Source organism: Gossypium arboreum, chromosome 11, assembly GCF_025698485.1.
Source record: "Gossypium arboreum isolate Shixiya-1 chromosome 11, ASM2569848v2, whole genome shotgun sequence".
NCBI classification, from domain to species: domain Eukaryota; kingdom Viridiplantae; phylum Streptophyta; class Magnoliopsida; order Malvales; family Malvaceae; genus Gossypium; species Gossypium arboreum.
The window spans coordinates 17,120,749-17,131,981 of record NC_069080.1 but is presented as its reverse complement, the minus strand read 5'-3'; the positions used below and the strand labels follow the sequence as shown (position 1 = coordinate 17,131,981).

The 11,233-nt window shown below is 35.6% G+C and overlaps 1 protein-coding gene across 1 annotated transcript; it reads right to left on the bottom strand.

Annotated features, from left to right (window-relative positions):
• Window positions 1-518: 518 nt before the first annotated feature.
• On the bottom strand, window positions 519-1,784 carry LOC108471243 (wound-induced basic protein). Its single transcript, XM_017772873.2, has 2 exons — window positions 1,613-1,784; window positions 519-710 (listed from the first exon to the last, which is right to left on the bottom strand). Exons 1-2 carry the CDS (start codon window positions 1,678-1,680, stop codon window positions 638-640), a joined length of 141 nt encoding a protein of 46 aa, XP_017628362.1. The 5' UTR covers window positions 1,681-1,784; the 3' UTR covers window positions 519-637.
• Window positions 1,785-11,233: the final 9,449 nt, after the last annotated feature.

The following is an 11,233-nucleotide window of genomic DNA, read 5'->3' as shown; positions in this document are numbered from 1 at the left end:
TCGGAACGTCAAATTTACTGGTTATTACCTTTTTTGAATAAAACCAACTGAAAGCCCATCTTTGTAACAAAAGTAGTAACGGATAAGGCTACCCTCGCTCCACCATTAATGTCTGTCTTAAATCGGATAGTTCATTTCAATCATCAACATTATACACTTGATCATAGATTGCTAGTTTATAAGAAATCCTTGCAAGTTTTAATTTGATCATACATTGCTAGTTTATAAGAAATCCTTGCAAGTTTTAATTTAATTCCAATCTCGAGAATCGGCTTAATGCAGAAATATTAACTAAGATTTGGCCCTACATTAGCAATACTTCCCCTATAAATAACAAGTAAGATAAGGGCCAACATGGTCATAAAACTCATAATAGCTCCATAAATTACAATGAAGCAACAGGGGACCAAACTGCCACATCATGCCCCCAGCAAAGAGAAAAATCTATGAATATTACAGCACGAACTAAAATAACATCAGGAAAATAGAAGCTTGAATGCCAGATAAGAACATGGTCATTCCAAATCAAACAATAAAAACTGTTATAATATAGAAATTAGAAACATCCACAATAATTTCCATTCTAAAACAACAACCAACCTGTCCTATCTTAAAGCAGACTAAAAAAAAGCATCAGTTACTCTGTCATAACAGGTTTGTTCTCACTTGCTTTGGGTCTCTGCTCCTTTGGCTTCTGCTCCTCCATTTTCCTGAAAAGCCAAGCAAAAGTTACACCCACTGATTAGAAGCATCTCACCGGAACAAAACCTTTTCTTACAATAAGATTTCAGTGAGGCAGACGGCAAATGACGCATTAGAAAACCTCACATAATCATCATTTGTAGCACAAGGCAAAGCATGAGAAAGGAAACAAGTTGTTTAAACAGCATAACAAGCTAAACTAGAAAGACAAACAAATCTTTCCCCAAATTGAGAACATAAACCATAAAAGAAACAATTCAATGTTGTATCTGGAAAGAGCTGACCATAAAACAGGCTTCACTGAGTGTCAGAGAGATTGATAAAAGCTTCCTAAGTCGCAAGTTGCAGGTTATTGAATAGAGTCCAGTGGATGCAGTTTCAGTAACCATAACTGCTAGAGACATCTAAAGCAATTAGCAACCATATCCTCCTAATTTCATAAGAATCAATCACAAAACAAACCAGCAAGCTAAGCCCAGTGCAAATAAAGCCCTCTCTATATATGTTCAAACAACATAAACACAAAGAATCTAATTCTAAACATCATACTCATTGTTCGCAATCACAATCTTCCCAAAAAAAAATAATTAGCTTTCATCGAATAGTTGAAAAATACATGCTAAATAATTGAAATAAACAATTAGTGAACATTTTTCTGGCCAAGTTTCCGCCGGAATCAAAAGTAAGCACTTGATAAAATTTCCCCTTTGACCAACATTCCCATTAAAATAGCAAACAAAAATCTTGAAAAGAGAATACGTCAGCATTTCATCAACTCCCAGTGAATATAATCATTTACGTTAATAACATTGAAACTAAACTAACACGGGAGCAAGTTTACACATAAATTAGGATGGAAAAGGATAAAGATGCATATATATATATGGAGAGAGAAGAGAGAGAGAGGAACCTTTTGTCAGAGCCGCCCTTCTGGCTGAGGAATGAGCGGAAGAGTGCAGAATTGACGTCGTAAATCATTCTGTAAGGAAAGAAACCCTAGCTAGCTTTCTCTGCTCACGCTGCTTATCAATTAGCCTTCGCCGTTTTAGTTTTGGGTCTCGAAAACCGCCTTTATATTTAGTTTGGGTCTTCTGGTACCACGTTTTATAGGGTTGGGCCGTTGCCTATATATCTGTTAAAGATTCGGGCCCTCTTTGGGCTTTCTCATGGACGCCATCAATTTTTTTGTTCTTTTAAAAATAAAATATTTGAATGTCAGCAACATTATTAAAATGTCCCACGTTTTTCTTTTACATTTTAACATACCATAAAAAAACTATGATCGTTTATAATTTTTATTTTTCAAATGCGAAACATACACTTAAAATTTTAATATTTTCTATCAAAAGAAACGTTAAATAAAACTAATGACTAAAATCAAATTAAAAAATAATCACTCAATTTTGGTTAATTTTTTTTTTACCTCTCAACTATAAAATATTATATTTTGGTCAATAACGTTTTTAGGTTGTAACATTTCAATCATTTGCCATTTTTTTTTTGGTAACAAGAAACAATTAGAAAGTTACTGCAAAGATGACAAATTAATTAAAAGTAACAACCATAGAATCAAGATCAACCTCGAAAAGCTCTCGTAATAAGGGTTAAGGCCTCTTCATATACTTGCATCTCATCATAATTCTTGCTTCCCGATTTAGCCATCCAATCATCTCTTTGTTAAGTTCCCTAGGGATGTGTCAAAATCGAACATTTCAATTTTGACATAAAAGTTGACTAATCAAACGCAACTCTGATAACATACTAGTACCCGTGTCACCAGCTAAGATAGTTTCCACAACTAAAGTATAATCACACTCTAACTCCAATTGCTTAAAACCAAACGCCTATGCTAAATTGAGGCCTTCTAATATAACTCTTACCTCAATTTTGAAAACTAATTACTTTTCAATCCATATAGCAAAATCGCACATCTAATTAGCATCATGGTCTTTAAATACTCCTCTAATCGTAACAGTATTATTGCTTTCCAATAATGCACCATCTACATTCAACTTAACCTACCATTTTTCCGGCGGTCTCCAATGATCACCCGACACCATCTAAATGCAATGGAGTTCACAAGATTTTGAGTTTACAAAGCTTGCAGCCCAGGCTAAACATGTACCTACAACAATATCAACATTACTATGGCTATTATTGAAAATGAAATTATTTCGGCTTTTCCATAATAGCCAACACAATTTTGCAAACAAAATCGGCCAATTTTCCTCCTTCATAGTCAATTCCTCTTGAGTTAACAAGTTAGTGGTTAACTATATATTCAGATTCGCTGAAAAGAACATATTCCTGACTGAATTAGGAATCATCGTCTTTCAAACCACTTTTGAGAACTCACAATCTCATATGGCATGTAAGCTTGTCTCAATGGAATTTCCACAATGAACACAATGACCTTCGTTAGTCATATGTCGTCGAGCCCGTTCCCCATTAATCAGAATCTTATTTTGCCACAACAACTATAGAAATACACGAACTCTTTGAGGAGCCTTACACTTCCAAATTAACTTCCAATTGACAGATGGGTTTACATTACCAAAATTGGTCAAATTCTTGTATGTTTCAGTTGAGGAGAGAAGGCTACTTATCAACCAGTTCCAAGAAATATCTTGGCTCAAATAGAACAATACCAAAAAGTATAGGGGACATGGGGTTTCGGGATTTGCATTTATTCAACCTTTCTCCTTTAGCGAAACAAAGATGGCGTCTCCTTCGCAACAAGAACTCACTTTGCCATAAAGTTTTTAAAGCTAGATACTTTCTGAATTGTTCCTTTATGGAACCAAGTTAAAGAAAATGCTAGATGGTGGATTAGAAATGGTCTAACCGCACGAGTTAAAGAAGATGTTTAGATTCCAACCGAATTAAATCCATTGGCTCTATCCCCTTGTACCAACTTCAACGAAGAGTCTAAGGTTTGTGAACTCATTGATGTAAGCCGAATGGTTTGAAGGGAGAACCTTATTAAGAGGGAGTTTTCTAAAGAGGAAGCAGAAGCAATTTGCAAGGTTTTATTGGTGAATAAGAATGCTGAAGATAAACTTATTTGGAATTGGAATGCTGATGGGAATTACTCAGTTTGAAGTTGGTATAGATGTTTACTTCAATCAGTTAACGAGTTTGACTTGGGACCTCATAGAATTGCATGCAAAATGCATATGGAAAGTGAATGTGAGTAATAAAATCAAGATCTTTTGTTAGAGAGTGTGCAATAATATTCTCCACTCGGGTTGTGCTTTGAATGCACGAATACAAGGCGCAAGTTTTGCTTATTTAAGATTTAGAAATAAGTCAGAAGATATTATGTGTGCCCTACATAAATGCCCTATTGCAAAGAGTGCATTGGCCTTAAATGGATTTTCGAATCAAATTTGCAATAGGGATGTTAACAATGGAGTGGAATGGATTGAAATTGCAGCTCATGAATTGACGAAAGATTGAATTGAAGAAAGACTATTTTGACAGGTTCATTTTTTTTGGACATTGTTATAGTATCTAAATACACATGTGATTAGTGTGTGAATTAGCTAAATTAGCTAAGTGGTTAAGCAGTTACAAAAGTTGGTTTTTTGTTAATAGCAGTTAAGGTTCCTCTTCTCTGTATAAGCTTGTATACGAACCAATTAAAGAAAATAAGATAGATCATTACCTTGTAAATATTTATCCTTCTATTCTAGTATTATATCATGGTATCAGTCGCTCGGTGATTCTCGGGCATGGCTACCACGCATTCTACCGAATCTGATTCTGTTGAGCTTAGTGGCTCGGTGCTTCTTGGTGATCGAGTGGTCACGTCCTTTCCTCGACATGAGGTTGTCAAACTGGATGAAAGTTCGTTCGTTCAATGACAACAGTAGATCCGGCTCATTCTTCGTGAATACGGTTTGTTTGGTATACTTAATGGATTATTGACGACTCCGACGAGGTTTATTCAATCCTTCAATGGTAACCTTGTCGTTAATCTGTCTGTTTTGATCTTTGATCAGTAAGGCAGTTTGCTTACCTCCTGGCTTTTATCTACGATAAGCTCTTCGTTTTTTTCCTCATTCACGGATGTTCGGATTACCCGTGAAGTCTGGATCATGGCGAATAATCTGTTTGTAGCCAAATTAAGTATGAAGTAATCATAGTTGCGTCATGAGCTTCACTCTCTCTGAAAAGGTAGTCTTTCTATTTGATCGTATGTGAATAAAATCACCAGCTTGTGCGCTCTTCTTGCAGCATCTGAATCTCAGATCTCAGAGGCCGAACGAACGGCAGTTTTTCTTACTGGTCTCTCCTCTAAGTTTGATGCTATTGTTTCATCCGCGTCACTCTCTTCAGGACCGTTACCGTTTCAACGCATCGTAGATGCTTTGCTTGAGTGCGAAGCTCAACAAATTCGGTCAGTCCAAGAGGTGTTAGTTGCTGCGAACGTTGTAGAGGGGCCACAACTTCAGTCGACAGATGTTCTGTTTCGTGGAGGAGGATATTCCTCTGTTCGTGGTCGAGGTCGTTCGTTCCGTCCACGAATCCAGTGCCAAATCTATAGTAGATATGGACATATCGCGTAGAGGTGCTACTATGGTTACAATCTTAACGACCAAACGTCAAACGATGCACCGATAGCACGACAGGGTGGTTTTGCCTCTAGCAGGTTTGGGAGAGATGATGATCGAATAGGTGAAAATATTTTTGGTCAAAATTGGGGGACTTACGGTCAAATTTGGAGGCCTTATTTGTGGTCGAATTATGGAGTGGATAGTGGTATCCCACGTGAGCCACATGCAGGGAATCCATTTGTTCAAAATAGAAATGGACAGTGTGATAATGTTGGCCCAAATTCGTTTGGTAATGGGCGTGAGTTTGATAGTGGACGAAATGCTATGGGTTTTCAATTTAATGATGAGTCTTTGGGTCGTTCGTATGGTAAGATAACTTCTAGGCCACGTGGGCCTAGTGGATCGGTTTGATCTCACCCAACTGATGGTCAATTTGTGCCTGAGCCCTCTGCTAATTGTGTTGGTATTGACAGATCTTGGTAGACTGTTCATGAGGCCCCGTGGCAGACAAAACCATGTGCTCGTTTATTTAGTGTTGACTCGTCTCCGTATGACTCGTCTCAGTTTGTTGGGCTTCCCCCCAAGCTTCCTGAGTTGCACACTTCAGATTATTCTGATGCTACAGCATATGACTCTAATTTTAACTCTACTAATTCTTATGTTCCATTGCCGGTAGGAAGCATGTCCTGGTGCTCAGACTCAGGGGCTACTCATCATGTATACAGGAATGCTTCGGATTTACATGGCTCCACTCCATATATAAGTAACTCTTCTCTCTTAATGGGTAATGAGGTCTCTACCAAAATTTCATCCATTGGGAGTACAATTTTTCCTACAAAGAAGAAATTACTACATTTCTCGAATATGCTCAGAAAATTTTATTATCTATGTCTAAGTTTGCTACTGAAAACAATGTGCTTTTTGAATTTCACCATTCGTATTGTGTGATTAAGGACATCCAGAAACAGGAAATCTTAATGCAGGGCCAAGTTCGTGATGGGCTATATCAGTTCTCAGCGGGTTTGAGTGTTTTGCCTCCATCTGTTCATAGTACGGTTGTTCAAGATTCTTCTACAGGTGATGATGTTTTTAGTTTGTGGCATAAAAAGCTGGGTCATCCTGCTCATAATAATGTAAAAGCTGTTCTAGACAAATTTCAGATTACTGTAAATAAAAGTCATCTTAATAATGTTTGTGTTACATGTCAAAAAGAAAAATCTCATAAATTGCCTTTTTCTTATTCTAATACTGAGTATGATGATTTGTTTGAATTGGTTGTTTCTGATTTGTGAGGCCCAGTTGTTATTCCATGTGAAGGGAATTTGTATTATGTTTCTTTCATTGACATGACTAGTCGGTTTACTTGGGTGTATCTGATAAGTTACAAATCTCAAGCCGTAGAGTGTTTTGGTCAATTTCAGAAATGGTTCTCACTCAGTTTGGGAAGTGCATTAAGAAATTTCAAAGTGATTGGGGCGGTGAGTTTCGTGTCTTTTCGTCTGTTCTCATTAGTCAGGGGATACTTTATCATGTTTCCTGCCCTCACACGTCTGAGCAAAATAGTGTCACTGAACGTAAACACAGACATATTGTGGAGACTGGTCTTACTCTTTTGGCTTAGGCTAATTTACCAATGAAGTATTGGGGCTATACGTTTTGCAGTGCAGTACATCTTATTAATCGGTTGCCTACTCCTGTGTTGAAAGGACAATCCCCATATCAAAGTTTGTTTGATCGCGAACCGACTTATGATCATCTCAGAGTGTTTGGTTGTTGTTGTTTTCCATACTTATGTCCGTTTGTTAAACACAAGCTTAAGTTTCGGTCACAGCCATCTACGTTTTTGGGGTATAGGGCGCATCATAAATGTTATTTTTGTTTAACGACAAATGGTAAGATAATTGTCTCTAGGCATGTTGTCTTTGATGAAAATCGATTTTTGTTTCCGCTCTCTTCTTCAAACGGTGGTTAGACGTCTCTGAGTACTACTACGTATGCTCTTATTATTCGGTCTTTTACCACTGAAGAAACTCATGTGCGTTCTGCGCCTGTAACTGGGGTTTCACTAGTAAGTCCTAATGATGAATCCGATCCGCATGATTCTTCTGCTATGTGTGGTGCTTCTCAACATAATTCTGTAAATTTGTTAAATGACTCAGGGACTGTTGTCCGAGAGGAGGATATTTCTTCTACTGCAACTATTCCTCCTGAGTAAGTTACTGTTCCTACTATCCCTACTACCAATACTCATGCTATGGTGACTCAGTCTAAAGCTGGTGTTTTTAAACCCAAAGCTTTATGTGTAGACAACTTTGAGGTTGAGCCAAGTTCTGTTGAGAAGGCCCTTGCTCATCCAGACTGGGTGTAGTTGTTCAAGCTGAATTTGATACATTAATAGCTAATTTTACATAGGAACTCTGTTCTCTTCCTCCTAGTCGGAAAGCGATTAGTTGCAAGTGGTTGTTTAAGATAAAGAAGAATCATGAAGGGACGATTAACAGCCGGAAGGCACGATTAGTGGCCAGGGGCTGTTCATAGGTGCCTGGCTGTGATTTTAAGGAGACGCTCAGTCCGGTAGTCAAACCTGCTACTATTCCAGTCATCCTATCTGTTGCTGTGACCAAGGGTTGGCTCTTTCGGCAAGTTGATGTCAATAATGCCTTTCTGAATGGTGATCTAACTGATGACGTGTATATGTAGCAACCTCTGGGTTTTGTGCAACATGGTTCAAATGGTGAAAAATTGGTGTGTCATCTGACTAAAGCTTGATATGGCCTATGGCAAGCTCCTCGTGCCTGGTTTGACAAGTTAAAACAGTTTCTTATTTCTACTGGTTTTATGTTGTCAAAATCAGATGCTTCGTTGTTTGTTCGATCTTCTTCTGACTACACTCTGTATGTGCTTGTTTATGTAGATGATGTTGTTATCACTGACAGTTTATCTGACGAAATAAGTTGTTTTGTCCAACAGTTACACAACAAGTTTGCTCTAAAGGATATGAGTGATCTCCATTATTTTTTGGTGATTAAGTTAGTAGATCTTCCTCTGACAGTCTTCACTTGTGTCAGTGCAAATACATTCGGGAGCTTCTTGAACGGAGTTCTATGTCTAATGCCAAAAGTGTTCATACACCAATGGTAAGCTCTTCAGTGTTATCAAAGGATGGGGGTAACTGTCTTGCTAATCCAACTGAATGTCGTAGTCTTGCCGGTACTCTTCAGTATATCATTTTAACTCGGCCTAATATTGCATATGCGATTAATAGGGTGTGTCAATTTATGTATGCTTCCACTACTCTGCATATGGTAGCGTTGAAACGTATTCTTTGGTATTTACGTGGCACTCTTTCTCATAGATTACTTTTTCGATGGTCTGAGCGGCTGTCTTTGGTTGGTTATGCTGATGCAAATTGGGGACTTGATTTTGATGATCATCAATCTACTACGAGATACTGTATGTACTCAGAAATAACAAGTTGTTTCTCGGTCTATAGGTGAGGCTGAATATCGTAGTTTAGCAGCGCCACTAGCGATGTTGCTTGGCTGGTCTCTCTTTGACAGAATTAAAACTCAGTTCAGCTGATCCTCCGATAGTGTGGTGTGATAATTCTAGTACAGTAGCTGTTACAGCTAATCCGGTTTTGCACTCCAAGTTTAAACATGTTGAACTTGATCTGTTTTTTGTTTGGAAAAAGGTAGCAAGTGGAGAATTGATAGTTGGCGAAGTTCCTGCCTGTGACCAAGTGGCAGATATTCTCACTAAACTATTGTCTGTGTCAATATTTACTCGATTTTGTCATTTTCTTCGGCCGTCTCACTTGAGGAAACAGGGTGAATGTTATAGTATCTAAATACACATGTGATTAGTGTATGAATTAGCTAAATTAGCTAAGTGGTTAAGCAGTTACAAAAGTTGGTATTTTGTTAATAGCAGTTAAGGTTCCTCTGTATAAGCTTGTATATGAACCAATTAAAGAAAATAAGATAGATCATTACATTGTGAATATTTCTCCTTCTATTCTAGTATTCTATCAGACATTATGGAACTGGAGAAATGCTTCATTTTTCCCATTTCCAATGATATCGATGTGAGAATTGTTGAAAGTAATAATAATTGCTACAAGGATTTCACTTAAGCAAATGTGAGAAGCAAAAGAACTTATGGTTCTTCACCTTGCTACCAATGGAGAAGTCCAACCTCCAATTTTATTAAGGTCAATTTTGATGCTAGTTTTAAGGCATCAAACAACAATGGAGGGGAATGAGTTGTGTTAAGAGACTTTGAAGGATTTGTGGTCGGTGCAGCAGCTCTAAAATTGCCAATTGCAGCAAATGCTGCTACTACTGTGAAAGCTATTACAGCTGTTAAAGCCATTGAAACATATATTAACATGGGATTATCCTATGGTATTATTGGAGGTGATACAAGAGTGATTATGAAAGGATTGAATGGTAAAGAACATTTCTCTGAGATTGGACCAATTCTTGACAAGGCCAAATTCTTGCTGCAATAGTTTGCTGAATTTAGTATCAACCATATCCGACGGGAAGGCAACAAGGCTGCCCATCAGCTTGCAATTTAGCAATACTCTTGACAATGATTTGTATTGGATTGACGACTATCCTACTTGTATCCACCAAGTTATTTTGATTGATACTATCAATCTCTAATGAAAACTTTGATGTTTCCATTCAAAAAAAAAATTCATTATGCGATTAGGTGGAGGGTATTTTGAGTCTACTAAACTCACAAAATAGATGATTATTAGTGGAGTGGTAAGGATTTTTTATATAAATTTATTGATTTTGTATTGGGTTCTCAAATAAATTTTTTATTTATTTGTTAGTAAATGCTATGTTTTCTATTAATTGGACTAACAGGAGGGTGACATGGTATTTAAAAATCGGTAAAATAATAAGTTTAGCCTTAAACTTGTATATATTATATCGATTTAGTCATAATTTTAAAAAATTAACCATCAAAATTTACAAATGGTCACAATTTGATTCTAATTTTAAAAATAAATAAAAATATAAAAATACATAAATATTTTCAAAATATATAATAATAAATTTAAATTTTATATTAATATGTTGAATATGTTAAAAATGCTTTATTTATTATTTGAAAATTTTCTATTATAATATTTGAATTGATAAGCTAATATATTTTAATTATATTCAATAATTTAAATAATAAATATTACTTTATGTTAATTACTACAGTTAAAAATACAATATTTAAAAAATACGTAAAACATTAGAAGCTAATAAACAAATATATATATATATATATATATATATATATATATAGATTAGAAGCTAAGTAGTCAAGTGGATATAAAGGACCATAGACTCCTTGATTAAATGGTATAATTGTCTAAAAGTCTCTTTAATAATAATAATAATTTAGTTTAACTTTTTAACCCTTCATTAAAAGAAATTTTACTTTTAGCTAATAATTCAATTTAAATTGTCATAATATAAAATTTTTAACATTTAACTGTCTATTTTTTAAATTTTATTTCGACTATGGACATAAAATTTTTAATTTCACTCATGATATATACATACAGAGGCGAATCTAAGGGGCTAGTAGGTGCCCCAACCCCCCTAAAAATAAAAATTTGTTATTTAGGCTCTTTAAAAATTTTAAAATTTTAATTAGTAAAAGTAAAATTATACTTTGGCCCTTCTAAAATTATAAAAATTTGATTTAGTCGTTTAAAAATTATAAGGATATAGACTATAAAAAAATTAAAATTTCATTCGACCCCTCAAAAAAATTGTTCTGACTTCGACCCTGTATACATAGAAAGAGAATATAAAAAAAAGTAGTAAACTACATTATTACTCACTTATAAGTTTTCGTTTTGATCTTTTAACTAAAAAAATATAATTTGATTATTAATGTTTTTGAAATTATTTTTGATTAAAAACTAATATTTATACAAGAAAACTCATTATTCGGTT